This window comes from Bactrocera neohumeralis, chromosome 3 (assembly GCF_024586455.1).
Source record: "Bactrocera neohumeralis isolate Rockhampton chromosome 3, APGP_CSIRO_Bneo_wtdbg2-racon-allhic-juicebox.fasta_v2, whole genome shotgun sequence".
NCBI classification, from domain to species: Eukaryota; Metazoa; Arthropoda; class Insecta; order Diptera; family Tephritidae; genus Bactrocera; species Bactrocera neohumeralis.
This window is the reverse complement of record NC_065920.1, coordinates 10797128-10813988: the sequence shown is the minus strand read 5'-3', so window position 1 is coordinate 10813988 and position 16861 is coordinate 10797128. Positions and strand designations below refer to the sequence as shown.

General features: G+C 37.3%; 2 protein-coding genes across 2 annotated transcripts; one reads left to right on the top strand and one right to left on the bottom strand.

The window, feature by feature from the left end:
* Positions 1–514: 514 nt before the first annotated feature.
* Positions 515–1936, top strand: LOC126753851 (probable ribosome production factor 1). Its single transcript, XM_050465580.1, has one exon. The coding sequence runs from the start codon at positions 611–613 to the stop codon at positions 1871–1873; it is 1263 nt and encodes a 420-aa protein (XP_050321537.1). The 5' UTR covers positions 515–610; the 3' UTR covers positions 1874–1936.
* LOC126753859 (peroxisomal biogenesis factor 19) lies at positions 1926–3725 on the bottom strand. The gene is made up of 6 exons (XM_050465597.1): positions 3476–3725; positions 3252–3387; positions 2982–3198; positions 2786–2872; positions 2559–2722; positions 1926–2497 (listed from the first exon to the last, which is right to left on the bottom strand). The coding sequence occupies exons 1-6, from the start codon at positions 3525–3527 to the stop codon at positions 2251–2253; spliced, it is 903 nt and encodes a 300-aa protein (XP_050321554.1). The 5' UTR covers positions 3528–3725; the 3' UTR covers positions 1926–2250.
* Between the last annotated feature and the right edge of the window lie 13136 nt (positions 3726–16861).

Below are 16861 nucleotides of genomic sequence, written 5' to 3'. Positions count from 1 at the left end.
AATTCTGACTATCCCAGTGTTTTGATAAATCGAAGTATTATAAGAATAATGCCATAGACGAATTGTAAAAATATATTGAGTATATAAAATTAAATAAAAACATAAAAAATTATAACAATAATTGTGTTACTAATATAAATAGAGTGTTAATTTTTTTAATCGAGCGGTGTCACGTCGAGAACTGCATAACAGAAATAGAAACAGAATTCGAAATAATGGTCTATGATTTTAAAATGTTTATTATTTTTAAATAATTTTAGTTATGTCAAATCATTTATTTGCAAAATACTAAAAGAACTGTATTTTTTAATTTCTACGTTCTTAAAATTACTCTTTTTAGTTAATTGTATAACAAACTGTTTCTATTTCTAATTTTACAACGACCTAATTCTGTTTCTGTTTTGAGTTTCACTAACGCCCAAATTCTTTTTCTGTTTTTGGTATGCACCACTCAGTAGATAGAAAATATGCGGTGCTAGAAATATAACTAAACCATTGTGAATATGCAAAGTGGAAGAAGAAGATATACAAAATAGTTTACATTTTCACACACGTGCCGCTAGTTTGTAATTAAATTCTCTTAATAAAGTGCTTAAAATATAAAATAAATATGAAGAAGAAGACACAAAATAAGCCTGTTGAGTCCGACAGTGATTCCAGCTTTGACGAGGATGAACCACAAACGATAGAAGAGAAGGAAGACATGGACTCAAGCGACGAAAATGAACTTCCTACTACCAGCAATGCCAAAAAGACAACAAAATCCAAATCAATTAAAGCTACCGCTAAGGATGACAGTGACAGCAGTGAAGATGGAGATGCAGGCATGGATGAGAACGAGGACGATGACGAGAGTAAAAATAAATCAACACAGGACGAAAACAATGAACAGGACAAAGACGGTGATGATGACAATGATGGTGACGAGAAGAGCGATGATGAAGACGCTGAACCTGAGGTTCGCATGCCCGTTATTAATCCTTTGGCGTTTATGAAGAACAAAGATCAACGTATGGCACTGTTTAAAAAAATGAAAAAGGAGAAACACAAACAAAAAATGCAAGAAAGACGTGCACGTCGTAAAGCTGGCTTACCTGCAAATCCCGGTCACACAATAGAAAGTTTGCGTGAAAAAGATCAGACAACAGTAGCTAACTTGGATGATTCTGATAATGAAGAGCTACGTAGGGAACTACAAATGGACGACTTTAGTTCTTACTTTGAACGTAGTTATGAACCAAAAGTGTTGATTACTTTTGCCGATAATCCCGTAACGAAAACTCGAAAGTTTGGACTTGAATTAAGTCGTATATTCCCAAATGCATTAGTAAAAATACGAAATAGATCATCGGTTAAAAATATATGTAAAAGTGCTATTCGCGAAGAATACACAGATGTAGTAATTATTAACGAAGATCGCCGCAAACCAAACGGATTACTTGTAATACATCTTCCCAACGGTCCAACGGCACATTTTAAATTGTCCAATGTGCAACTAACTTCAGATATCAAGCGCGATCACAAAGAGATAACAAAACACCGACCAGAAGTAATACTGACAAACTTTACTACAAGACTTGGTTTAACCGTTGGCCGTATGCTGGGTGCACTTTTCCACCACGACCCTGAGTTTAAAGGGCGACGTGCAGTCACTTTCCACAATCAACGTGATTACATATTTTTCCGTCACCACCGTTATGAATTCACAAAAGAGGGCAAAAGGGTAAACTTACGTGAGATGGGACCACGTTTCACTTTGAAATTACGTTCATTACAGGAAGGTTTGTTCGACAGTAAAACAGGTGACTATTCGTGGATAATTACAAACAAACGACACGCTATGGAGGCTTCTCGTCGCCGTTTCTTCTTGTAACCTGTTTTTTTAACAGTTAAAATTTTGTTGAAAAAATATTTAAATAAATATATAAAATGTAAATCTCCGGTTTATTCAAAAGTTTAAAGATTTCTTTGTTATCAAAACTTTTTTTGTTTATTAATTACGAGTTAATTTTTCATTCAAAAACATTAAAACAAATGTTGTGGTATTTCATATTACACACCCAAAATGATTTCAACAAATTAATATGAAATGAACATAGAATACAAAGAATTATGTCTTTGCGCAAAAAACGATAACTAAAATGATATTGTAAAACAAATTTCTAAATACTAATATTAGATATCAGAGTTGCTACCTTGTCACATTCTAAAATGTGTTTTCAACTCAATGTATACACTGTAATCTACAGATTACATCATAGGACACTGGGGATTCGCTCCAGCACCTGCTGCACCAGCTAAGTTGGGGTCTAACATAGGGAGATCACCAGCTGTTTCGGCCAAAATTTCTTGAGGCGGGTTTCCGAATTCTTGCAATCTGCGCATATGATCTAATACAGCCTTGAACTTTTCACGCTTAACTGTTGCAGAATCGTCTGGTTTCTCTGCTTCCAATTGTTTCTCAAGGACTTTATAGAGCTCCAATTGTTTCTCATATCTAAAATATTTTACGTACAGTTGTACCAATTTATAAGAATAATTATAGAATGAAAGCATACCGTTCCCTATCTTCTGCACTAATTTTGTCGCCATGTTGTTCAAAGTATTTTGGATACTTTTCCACCAACTCCTTTATGCTTGGTAACAAGATCTCAGCACTCAGCAAACTTTGCATCATGCCTTCCATAAATGGCAGGAACATGTTATTGTCACCTTCACCGGGCTGTGCAATTTAATAAATTCTTGTGAAATCTTTCTTTTATGTAAAAGTTGTAGCAATACTAACATTTTCTAAATTAAGTCCGCTAAACATGTTAGCAACATCATTCTCCGAAACAGGTGCGCTGAGATTTTCCGAACCTTCTTGTAAGCCCTACAAAAACAAAAAAGAATCAGATGAATTTTTTAGTATTTCATTAGCCACATAGGTGTCAGGTGCTTATTTGAATAGCAAAAACACACTAACTTCATCGTACACACACCTTTAGAGCTTGTGCTATGCTATCTGAATATTTGGCCACATCTTCATCAGTTGCTGGATTTTCCCCTTGTAAGGTCATAGCCGCTGCCTCGGCCATTTTCTTGAAGCCGGCTAAAATTTGATCCGGATCTTGCGGCATTGGTGGTAACTCACCACTCGGGGTGTTGGGACCACCAAAAAGTGTCTGCATGCGTTCAGCTAATACATTTGCCTGTTCACTGCATTGAATAAAAAGTAAAATATACATTTTTTATATAACTACTATGCTTACATAAAAAATGCATCTGGATCGGCTGCAGTTCCGGCATCTGCGGCACTACCGGCGGCTGATCCATTTGTGGTCAAACTATTATCTGCATCTACCGTACTAGCAGATGAACTTTTCTTATCGAAATCTTGCAGGGCATCTATAAATATGTAGAGAAGTATTAACTTTCATTCACATTATATAATATAGTAGACCCATGTTGTTATGGGCGTGCACATTGGACTTACTGTCAAGCAGCTCATCCAATTCCTTTTTGTCATTTTGTTTGTTCTCAGACATTTTACTAAGGAAGTTTAAGATTTATCACTCACAAAAGTTCGTTGTTTTTAATAAATGGCTTTTTCGTTGACTTAGCACAAGCCGTTTTGTAATTATTAATTAAAAAATTTATGAAAATGAAATATGTGTGCGTAATAATTGCACAAAATTACACTTCACGTCACGTCTGCTGTTCGCTGCTCATCTGGGTATGTGATGCTGCCAGAATGTAAGTTTTATAACAAATCTATAAAAAAAATATTAGCAAGTGCCGTAAAATACTCTGATTTAAAATAATCAATTCTAATTTGGCAATATCTGGCATCACTAGTAAGAAGCAAGGTTGTTTCGTTGCCCGTAAATAGAATTTAAAACATTTTTGTATTTTATTACTTTAATTCATATGTATATTGTTTTAATAAAAATAATTTAACTCTTTAACAAACAAACGTTCAAGCTTTTGTGAATATAGAATGTGGTTTTTCTCTCTCTCCATTTTGACATTTTCCTCTTTCTCCATTTTTGACAGTTTGTCAAAGAGGTTAGAAAAGCTTTGATCGTTAAGTGGAGTGATTAATTTCAATTTGTATAATTTGCATAAACGATTTAATAGAAAATCATTTAAATAAATACAATGTGATTTTTGAACAGCAAATGCATACGTTTAATAATATAAATTATAATTTTGTGTATAAAATGTGTTGAATGAACAATGCTCTCCCTTTGCTGATGCAAGATTTTGAAGTGTGTGAATGGCTTTAAATAAGCACATTTCATTTGCAATGGTGTAATATTAGATCATTTTGTACTTATTAAAAGTAAAAAGTGTATAAAACTGTATTAGTTATTATGTCATATTTTCAATATTTAAATAGCTTGCATTAAAATATTTGTATGCATGTGTATGAGCATAAAGTTGGAGGAAGTGAAATTCAAAGCAACAGGCATACACTAACAACAATTTGAAGCTCAGTGTAGAATGAAGGATTTCGTATTTTTGCTTCCTCCTCCTTCACTTTTGACAGTTTGCAAAAGAAGTTAGTAAAAGCTGCGACTGTTCTGTGCAATGATTGTTTTGTTTTGTAAAATTTTGCGTGAATTGGTCAAAATAACCACTTAAAACACATAAAACAAGTTCAATATAATATGGAAAGTGCTAAAAAGTACGCGCAGCAATATAGTGTAATGTGTGAAATAAAAATTTCGATATTCCTCTGGTGTTTGACATTGTTGAGTGTTTGGAAGTCTTAAAATAAGAGAATATCATGTGTAAAGTAAATATTAAGCTGTGTTTACAATCATAAAGTAAATATAATTTATTGTGGCACCTTTTGATTGCTTATATATATGTAGCTTGCATTCAAATTTGGGCTATGCCTACCGGAGACATGCATAAACATGTAGGATGCATGCATAAACATGGAGGAAGTGAAATTTCAACAAGCATACATACATACATACGTATGTATGCATATAGTTTGAAGTGCAGTGTACTAGTGTTTAAAATTTTCAGTGCTTATTAAATTCTTAAAGCTCTTTAATGTGTTTGAAGTGCAGTGTGCTATTGTTTAAAATTTTCAGTGTTTATTAAATTCTTAAAGCTTTTTCATGTGTCCTTAGAGCCTTATGTGTTATATACAGAGGCTCATCTTGTCAGCACAGTTAACCTATGAATGGATAACATCGTTTTCAAACCTTATTGAATTCAAAAACAATTTGAAGGTACATTTCATCTCAAAGTAAGTACAATAAATATACATTGGTTTTATATGTATGCAAAAAGCGTTTAATATTGAACTTTTAACAAATGATAGTTATTTCTGTTAATATTGTATTTAGAAAATCCTGATATTTTTAAATTTTGAATCAAGCGTTATTATGATTTTATTAATTTTCCAACTCACAAAAAAACATGCCGTTATTATTTACTATAATTTGTATGCAGCGTCTTAAAATATGCAAAAGTATAGTACTCAGTTCAGTGTTTGCCTTCGCTTTTTAACAATGGAATGAGCTAAATATGTCGTATTGGGATAATTGCTTTACTTACACACATACATACATATGTAAGTGTGAAAAGGTTGAGGTGAAATTTAGGAGCCTCTTAAACAACTTAATATTTCGAGAATGTTTGCTTATCGCACTTTTGATTGTTTTTCCCAAATGTCTACTGTTGAAGTCGGAAAAAGAGTTGGTCGACTTTTCTTTCTTCGAAGATTGCACCGTAGCCTTGGACAATATCAACGCTTAATTGGTTGAAGATATCTCGTCAAATAAAAAAGTTTTCCATATAAGAACTTGATTCAGACCGTTCAGGTTGTATCCTAAGCAACAATCCACGTAAAATTCCTTGAAAAAAAAGCTTTATAAGATCTCTTATGTTTCCGTTTGCGTGTTATAAACATCGTACCATCGTAATATACACTGTTCAGGGTATAAAAACAGTCCGCGAACACATTCGCAGAAATCCTTTTAGAACATACATAGATAATCTCTACAGGAAAGAATAGCGTCGGTCAACTGGTAATCTTCTGACGACCCGCTTGAAGCAAATTAAGCGCCACAGATGTAAGCGGCTTCTTCAGTGGCATGCGTTTAACGGCCATGAAATATCCTTTATGCAGATGAGACAATTTTCACTGTTAAAGGATTTTTTAAGTTTTTTTTTAAAGAGATAGAGCTTTAAGTTTATTATCATTTATTAACATATGGTATATTTCGACTGCATAAATATAAATTTCAAGCCAGAAATCGACATTTTTGATTGATAATAGACGATTCCATGCGTTTACATCTTAAAATCAATATTCTTGGTACGTTGCTGCGATGATGATTGGCTGCGTGGAAGTCCAGATTTAAATCCATTTATGGTCAGAGTTAGAATATCCCACTGAAAGTTAGGAAGTCTCAAAAAATCTCTGGGCCAAACACAGCGTATTCAGTACCATTAAAAACTTTGCGTATCGTATGTATGTAACTTTTGTTGTTGTGAACACAGTTCTTCGTTATAACAAAGCGCCTAAAACTCATACAAAAGCCAACAAACCGCTTAATTTATCATATCTTAAGGCCAACCAGCCATGATTTCAAACCTTTGTGACCAGCTCGATCAACACCCACATATCCATATGTACATTCGCATATATCTGCGTACCTACCTACACCTGAATATGGCTACGAAACATATGCTGCTAAATTGGGGAACACCGACAAAAATTGACAAGTACTTCGAAACTCACTCATATGCGGGAGTATATGTGTGCGTGCACATTTGCATATTAACTTAAAGATGCCTGTGGTAAATTGTTACTAAAGGGCATAAAAGATATTTCCACTTACCACATGTATGTAACATAAATGCATGCATGAATTTCCCACTGACTGATCTTTCCAATAAAAACCAACTGGACACACAACGTGACGGTTGGGCCGATGAATAGACAAAGGTAAATCTTGACCCACAAACATATAATGCCAGCAATTAAAAGTGTCTTTCGCCATGGTGCCATCCACTATAAGTGTATATAAACGAATGCATGTACAAATAAATGTAGATATTTATGGTGTGGTTGTGCTAACTGTTTGTTAAGAAATAGTGCGAACTAGCCGCGCATGCACACCCGCGCAAACACTCAGAAGGGTTAATCACATTCGTTGCGCTACATGAAGGAAGAATTCTTTTCACCTGGAAGAGAAACAGTGTCTGCGCTACTGTCGAACACCAAACACAAGCATCAAGACAAAAAAATAATAACTAAAATATGTATGTATATTAAAATATTTGCTGCTTGTTTTGTAGGTGGGCGGAGGTGGAAAGCCCACCGTGGCTCGAGCAACCCCAACATGCAAGTTATTCCTTTATTTATTTGAATGTTGTTCAATAGACCGACCTTTCGTTGTTACATTTTAATGCGATTATCCCTGGTAATGGATTTAATCATGACAAATAAGCGTCTAAGCGCATGAAAATGCTAGCAAAATATTTGCAAAAGTCAAACCTTACACACATCTCTAGTTGACCTTTAGTATCTACATACGTCGCGTATGGTAGCTCACGCCTCTGCTGTAGTATTTAGTTTACATATGTATGTATGTATTTTTCCTTGGTTGTTGTCAGTTGAATGCATTTGTGGGTGTTACTGTTTCAGCTTCCACGGCGTTTTAGCGGAAATTCAGATCAGGTAAAATTGAGAGCAAGCGTGCGCTTTGAATAGATCTCTATCCACTCATAGTTATGTATGTGATGCATGTATTTGTATTTAGTTTTATGGCTGTGTGTGCAAAATTCTTAAAAAACTTTAAGTGAAATACTGAAATGTATAAAGGGTGTTTATTTTGGGACATGTGGTTTTCGAAAAATAAAAGAAAGAAATAAAATAAAACGCATATATAATAATTTATTGCTATCACCAAATATTTAGCTCTATTATAAAGATAAAGGTTCAATTATACATAGGTGTCATATCCATAACCATATATCAGCTGATCGAACCAACTTTACGGGAAACACTGTTTCCAATTAGTGGTGTCCTACCAAAACATTATAACTATAACCATTAATCATGGCCAACTTCTTCTTCTTTACTCGCATAGACACCGCTTACATGGTTACAACCGAGTTAATAACATCGCGCCAGTCGTTTTTTCTTTTCGCAATGTGGCGCCGATTGGAGATTCCAAACGAAGCCAGGTCCTTCTCTACCTAGTCTTTCCAACGGAGTGGAGGCCTTCCCCTTCCTCTGCTTCCCCCGTCGGGTACAGCTTCGAATACTTTCAGAGCTGGAGAGTTTTCGTCCGACCTATCAAAACCTAGCCAGCGTAGCCGCTGTTTTTAATTCGCTGAACTAGTCAATGCCGTCGTATACCTCATGCGGCATTCGCTGTTCCAATGCAATGGCCATAAATCTTCCGCAGAACCTTCTTCTCGAAAACTCGTAACGTCAAGTCATCAGATGTTTTCATCGTTGGTGTCTCTGTACCATATAGCACCATAGTGATGATGATTAACTTGTAGAGTTTGGTTTTTGTTCGTTGAGAGGTCTTTAATTCTCAATTGCCTACTCAGTCCAAAGTAGCACCTGGTGGCAAACGTTATCCTGCGTTGGATTTCGAGAACATTGTTGTTGCTGTTAATACTGATTCCAAGATAGGCGAAATTATCTACGACTTCGAAGTTATGACTGTCAACAATGACGTTGGAGCCTAGTCCCGAGTGCGACGACTGTTTGTTTGATGACAGGAGTTATTTCATCCTGCTCTCATTCACGGCTAGACCCATTTGCTTTGCTTCTTTATGCATACTGGAGAAAGCAGAACTAACGGCGCGGTTGTTAAGGCCAATGATATAAATATCATTCGCGTACGTCAGCAGCTGTACACTTTTATAGAAGATGGAGTTATTTTCTCCAATAGTAGATTGAAGAAGTCGCACGAAAGGGAGTCGCCTTTTCTGGTATCGAAGGGCTCGGAGGGGTCCTTTTCGATCCTGACGGATCTTTTGGTATTGCTCAACGTCAGTTTACACATAAAAAAATTTGTAGCAAGCCAAGAAAATTTTTAAATTTTTTTTACGGATTAGTCCGGGTCATATTTGATTTTGAGTGTATTATTTGTAAATATTTTCACTTAACATATTTTTATATCATTCGGCTCATTCGCGTATATCATTCTTTTTATAGAAATGCATGAAAATGTGTTAAATCGTGGCCAATGCAATTTAAACGCTTTATTTTTTTCCTGGAAATTTGGGATAAAGTTCAAAATTTCCTTTTGCGTGCCATGTCAGCGTCGAAGGAGTCTGGGTCGTAGCTACGTGTACATACAAATGTATTCGTACTAAATGCACTCACTATTTATACCGCTATTTGCTCAATAAACGCCCGAATAATGTGACCGAAGCGTGCTGTTGCGCCGCTGAGGCTTCATCAAAGCACTTTCATGCCCAAGTGCCATGCTAATGAGCCCTCAACTAGTAGACAGCCTGTCTTGCAAACGAAACCGTATGGCGTTTTCCAGTGCTGTAAAAAATAATCTTCCTTTTTTGTTCGTAATATAAAGTTGAGGTTTGGAAAACCGGGTGGCACTTGAACGCTTCGTTTTGTCAATTATTCACACAAGAGGAATTCTTCAAATAAAGAGTGATTATTAGGAAATCAGGCGCATTTCAATTATATACGCTACTGGGACAATTTTTTAATATTTCGAATGGAATATATACGAACTTTAAAATATTTTACAATATTTTTATGCAAATATTTCTTTTTTATGTTGAAAGAAGCGCCGAAACAATTATACTTTACAACCAATTGTCACCTTTTGGATACTGTGCCACAGAAAAATTCCCACTTAATTTCATAGCAGAGTGACCGAATGCTCAGTGATTAATGATTTCCTCCACATGCTGTGGCCACAAGAGGCAGGTTTGGGCAGTCAGAGAGGCAGGCAGGCAGCCAGTAGTAAGCTGTTAGATGAGATTTTAATCGGCATATATCCGAAACGATACATTTTCCCAATTAGTTGAGGGTAACATTGCGTGCCTTGGGCCAGCATCATTCACCTGATAAATGCATCACTTTTGCTCTCACTTCATATTCACTACGAGCATATTGTTTTTATGACGCTACATAGCGGTGACGCACAAGTGGTTTTCATACGATGATCTATCGTTAATTTACGACAACAAACTCTCTTTGTGTTAAATATGTTTATAAGTAAAAAGTAGGCAATCGTAAGCGGCTCAACCGCGCTGAGGTGAGAATAAAATAAGAAAATAAATGTGCTTATGTAGATAATGAAACAAAAATCACACACAACTGTAGAATAATGAGCACAACAGGTTGTTTACTGATGAGGTTACTACACAGCCCTCAGTGTTCGAAAATATAACGATTGTCCGTCATTCAGTCTGACGAGAGTCGTGAAAACAAATTAATCTTCTTGCTTCGTTTATTACATCCATCGCCCGAAAATACCGCTTGTGCTCTTAGACGTCGACTCAAAGCCGACGCAATGCACAGCAGGAGGAGCAAAATTTTGTAACGTTACTTCGTATCCAACAGATGTCTGAGCTCAGCGGCTGTGGTTCAGCTATTAAAAACTTTGTTTAAAGTCTGATCTTTGCTGTTGTAGTGGACTGTCAGAGTTCAGCTCGCAGTCGCGTATGTTTCTGCTCTTCATATGTGATGTTTTTTTTTTTTTTTGCCTTTGCGCCTACTGCTACCACCATTGCCTTCTGTTTAATGATCAATTTGTAGCCTCTTCTGATCGTACCGCCAGCGGGCACACACCATCACCGCTTTCACACCCTCGCCCCTGGTGCATTGCGCTTACCGGCAAACTATTTTGCCGCCTGCCATCACTTGGCGCACACGATCTGCCGAACTAATGACTTTCGAAAGGTGGGTGTGCTGGCGTATTGCGTTTGAATATGCTCGTATGTGCTTGGGTTTTCTGGTTACGAATTCAATTCAGGAAATATTCGACTGTTTATGTCAGTCAGTCAGTCTAAGGTTGATGTACGAATGACGAATGTTTGTTACTTTCGGCAATTTAGCAGACATTCGGACTACGTTTGCAATGTGCATTGGAATTTCGCACAGTGTTTAAGATAAATAAATTATTGGTTACCATCGATATTCTTCAATCTTACATCAGCTAACATTTAAAGAAAAGTAACATTATATTTAACATTTAAAAAAAGATGAGACTCAAAACCCAAATCTGTAACCCACAAATCTAACATGTACATATGGTATACATATAGTATGTAGGTAGAAAAATATGTTATTTCGAAGGACCTCTGTGAGAACCTTAAAGGGTTATATCCACTTGGGAATTTCAAAAGATCAATTTTTGTTTTTGTATCTTTACTCGAGCCGTACAACCGGCCTATCGTGCGTGAGCAACGAAGGATTACAATACCTATAATCTCCTCCATTTCTCCTGCGGAGAAAGGTTCGGCCGGAATCCATACACAATCTCGAGGGCGCAATGGAAGAACCATTTTGTCCACTGCTTCCAATTTGGCCCTCTTCCACATTTCTACCCAAGAGACTATTTATAGAGAGGCACAGCTTATGAGTTTGTGAAGCCAATGATGCCATCCGCCACTTTCAAACCTTGTAGGTGACCCAGGATTCCCTAAAACCACCTTCATGACCTTCAGCTACAGATATCTGCTGAGCATGTCTGTCGCCGTAGCGCAACTGAATTTTTTGTAGTACGGACTTATTTTCTAGCTGGAGTATTGCACTTCCTTTTTGTGCCTTTCGTATTGACGGCTTGCTCCCTCGTTTCTTTCCTTAATGTGTGTGATCTTGATTGGCCCATGATAGTGGTTGCAAGTTTGCCGAGTGTCGTTTGAGATTTAGGTTCTGAAAGAGCAGCCTCTGTGAAAAGATATATCGAATGAATGCTTCAAGGGATTCTTCCACTTCCCACTGATTTCTGAGATGATGGCCTTAAACTTTAAAGGCTTAAAGCCTCACGGCGCGATGCTTACTTATTTTCTGGCTTAGTACTGAGGGAAAAATAAAAAGAATGTAAGGATTCTACATCCAATGTTCGTTCTGTAAACCATCACCTTAATTTGTGTGATTTACATCCCTATATTTTTTCACCTTGAAATTTAGGTAAAGTTTTACTTTTAATTAGGGCTTTTGGGGCTTTGAAAATAGATTTCCTTCCTGTCTGTTCAACTGTTCTGTCAGAAGCTGCCTTCAGAAGCCGGGTGTAAAGTATTCTCAAGAACTAGAGCAAGGCGAAGTACCTCTGTCATTAAACAATGGATGTCAGAGATTGGAAGATTACGTCACTGTTGACAGTTATAACATCGAGGTAGTGAAAGACTTCTTCTATCTAGACTCCAGCTTAAATATCAACAACGGCCTCAGACACGAAATCAGTCGAAATCTCTTACCATTAGGTGCCATCATGGGCTCAGCAAGCAATTGAAAAGTAGAACCCTCTCTCACATAACTAAACTATTTGTTATGGTGCAGAAACAACGACGATGACGAACATTGTTGAGCATTTTTTAGAAGAGAAAAGTTCTCCGAAGGATATTTGACCCTCTATGCTCTGGCGAAGGAAGGTACTTCCTGATGACTGGAATATATGATCAAAACTTTAATAGAAGGATCAGGTAATTGTAGACCTGGCGAAACTTGAAATATCAAATTAGGTCATCATGCGCAATGCAGAAACGACTGGCTAGAGCCAACGCCAACCTGATGATGATGACAATCATACTATTTTTCCCTCAGAACATAACACATTTTCATCAAAAGATTTCAATATAATATAATCGTCGAACAACAAAGACATTAAAATTAGAGCATTGCTCTTCTCAAAAAGAAGGACATGATACATACATATTTTGTAAGTTGTTTGGCGATTAATTTCTACACTCTCGGAAAACATCCCATGTATATGAAAAGCTTGGTGTGCGGTTCTGCAATACCTGCATCAATGCTTACCGATGTTTTCGAGCCGTCAGTGTACCACTGCATTGCCCCTCAGTTGAAGGTCATGCTTGGAATCATTCCAGTCAGCCTTTCTCCCGAGAGTAACGTTAAACTTCTTTGTGAGGTTTATCTTTTCCATAACGCCGGTTCTTGGAATTATCGCCTCTTCTCCATACCCCTTTGCTACCATGATTACTATATGGAGCGGTCTGACCTCCAACATGACTTTAAATACTGTTTTTGAGCATGAACGCATTGCCCCAGAGGTGCAGACGCAGCCAATTCTTTGCAGCTCTGTGATTTCTTCGATGCCCAAGCAACCTTATTTAACAATCGGCCCCAGGATTTACCAGACAGGCGCATACCATGATTGCTTTTGTTACTTTAGACAGTGTTAGTTCCACATTTTAACGTAAGCTGGAGTCCAATGTGAGGACTAGCTATTTGACCTCATTAGATATCTCTAACTCTCTGCCGTCAAGGGTTAGGGTCCTTAAGCCCGACAAGGATCTTCTTTAGATAAGATAAAGAGACGATGGTTGTTTTTGACGGATTAATATTTCACCCACCCGTATTGCACCACTTTTTTGCTAAGCTTAAGCCCCTTTATACTTATACACATACTATTTTTTCCTCAGAACACATTTTCATCGAAAATTTTCAATATAATACAAGTATAATCGGCGGACAACAAAGACATTAAAATTAGAACATTGCTCTTCTTAAAAAGAAGGACATGATACATATGTTGCACGGGCATTGAGCCAGACGCCAGCAGGGATGTTTCAAGTCGCTTCAGTGAAACGATCACGGCTTTTGATGATCTTGTCGTTGTGAAATAAATTTTTGGACGACATTTAGCTTTAGATGAAATGCGACAAACGCATATCTAAGCATGCATGTATGTATATGTGTGTGTCTGTGCTATGCCAACAATAGCAACACTAATTTCCGCTGACTTTTGCCTTTAGAGGAAGAACAGTTGAAACAGCAGGCAACATGCTTTTAGGGAAATTTTCGCGCTAAAAACGGTGGACGCGCGCTGTTTTCATTCCACGAAAAATCAAATGACATTTAAGGACCCTACTAACTATTTCTAGGATGTATGCAAGCATACATTTTCTCATATAGATACATACATTATATGTACTATATGTATATAGTTTTGTGTGTGTGTCTTGTGTACTAAATAACTGCAAATAGGACTTGCACTTGAAGTTCTATGCTTATGAGATTGTTTGTGTGTGAATGTGTGCGTGTAGTTTGCGCGTCGTTATGAGCTCCAGCAGCGTGCCATGAATATGCTACTTAGAGGTGTTTATGATGCCCACCTGCCGTGCGATGAACGAAACGCTATTTGCAAGATATTTGGAAACTATCTTGTCTAAAGAAGGTTTTATTTGCATTGCAGCGACAACTGACTAGTTGGACGCGACAGCGTTACCTGTTCCGGCTTTAGCCAGCTTATTGTATCTGAGTTGGTTGGTTGAGCGCGCGAAACGGGAAACAATATAATTGTAGAATTGCGCGTTTGTATGAAAATTTAGCGCTTCATTACAACGTCAATCCGGCATTTGTTTGGCAACAAACACAACATAATTGATACAGATGAATATCTCCTATCGACGGTTGTTGCTAGGAGAAAGGCAGCTTTGAATGCGCATATTAGTGCTGCTAATAGGCGGAGTGAGCACGTTCTTATGAGTTCCATTACATATTTCTTTATTAAAAAGTGTTGCATAATATGTTAGCAAGATGTGTGTGTAAATGCCGACATTTTTCTTACAGATTTATTAAAAAAAAAACAATACACACTAAATATAAAAAAAAATATTTTTTTTATTGCAATTCAGCAGCTCTGAATGCAGTTAGTTGTTAGTGGTCGTCCTTTGTTACGCTTTACGCTTATTTGCCAAACAGTTTGTATAACTTTAATAGCTGTAAATGACAAATCAATTCGTTGTGGCAAGTAGCGAAGCCACAACGCCTGTCACGCTGTTACCAGTTGCCAGCAAGCGCATGTTGGATGCCAATAAATGCTGCCACATATTTAACACAAATATACACTACCAACAACACACACACACACACATGCAAGCATACATAGGCGCTTATAAACGCTTCGATAAGGCCAATTGTCATGTCCTTGATCAGATGTCTTAATGATATTATCAGAGTATCGTTATATGTGTGTGTACATTTGCGTGTTGGCCTTTCCTTCTACCACATTCACTATGACAAATTAGCACAGCGAGCCTTGCTCCTCGTATTGACACATCAACCAGAGTTTACCACATACCAAGCGATGTTGACATCGGTTAACCGAAGACCGACCACTATTCGGCTGTGCAACGGTGTAAATTGAACGGTGCGCTTGAAGTTATCCAAATTCGAATTTATCCAGCAATTTAGTTGCAGCATGTGGTAGGTGATGTTGAGATATGTGTATGGATTTCGTGGTCAATGCAACCTTGAGGTGGACCACTGTGGACACTGTAACCAAAAACATATATACTATACTGTTGCAATTGAAACCGAGAAATTTCGGTTGACACGGTGGTATTTGATTTGGTCTAAAAAGTTTTCATGTAGTTATTGCTATTGTAAAATTACTTAATATTGACAGTGAGAAATTTGATTCTACATGTACATATAGTAGAGCTTCACCTAATGAGAAGCTTTGATGTTGACCGGCAATTAATAATTTTCCGAGGCAGTTTTAACTACAAACATCTGCAGAATTTTAAAACAAGGTTTTGCTTCTCAAAAATGGATTTGATTTTGGATTTGAAATTTGTCGAGATTTAAACCGAAAATACGCCGGGCCATAGTACACTCTCTAGCGGATTGTAATTTCTTATAAATAGTTCGGTTAACAATTCTGTATTTTTGGATATTACTTAAGCCTTGTTCCGATCTTTCGGAGATCACTAAGGAGGAGAGCAAGATTCGTCTTGGCACTAAAAGAGGACGCCCTGAGGGCGGGGTACCATTTCCCTTATTCCCTTTATTGTAAAATCGATGTCAAGGGTAGGCTGACGACATTATTGTAAGGGCAAAAATCAAATTCGCGAATATTCTCTCCAATACAGTATAAAGGGGCTTAAGACAAACAAATGGATGGTGCAATACGATTGGGTTAAATATTAATCCGTCAAAAATAACCATCGTCTCTTTATCTTATCAAAAGATGATTCCTTCTGGACTTAAGGACCCTAATCCTTGGAGGTAGAGAGTTAGGGATGTCTAATGAGGTCAAATATTTAAGCTTTACATTGTACTCAACTTACGATGGAATGAGTATGTAGTACTAACACTGTCTAAAGTAACAAAAGCACCCATGATATGCAGACGCCTGACCGGTAAATCCTGGGGCTGTATGCCGAGTATCATCAGCTGGCTGTATACGATGAGACCGATTGTTAAATATAGACCGATTGCTTGGCGCTGGAAGAAATCACAGACCCCGAAGCTGCAAAGAATTGGCTGCCTTTGTACCTCTGAGACAATGGGTACATGCTCATCCGCAGTTCTTGAAGTCATGCTGGAGGTCACATCGCTTCACATAGTAATCAATCATCCAACGAACGATACCAAGCTACTCATGGTAACAGAGAGATATGGGAAAGGGAAGATAATTTCGTCTCAACAAATGATGTTATACACGACTGGCCCTCCTTCCAAGGGCGTTAAGAAAAAGATAAACTTCACAAAGAAGTTAAAATTTACTCTCGACTGTAAGGATAACTGGAATGATTCCAAGCTTGACCTACAACTGAGTAGCCGCAAAATGCAATTGTATGGGTGACGGCTCCGAAACATCTATAGGCATTGGATCAGGTAATACATGACCACATACCTAGCTTTCCATTCCCGTGTTATGCTTTCCGA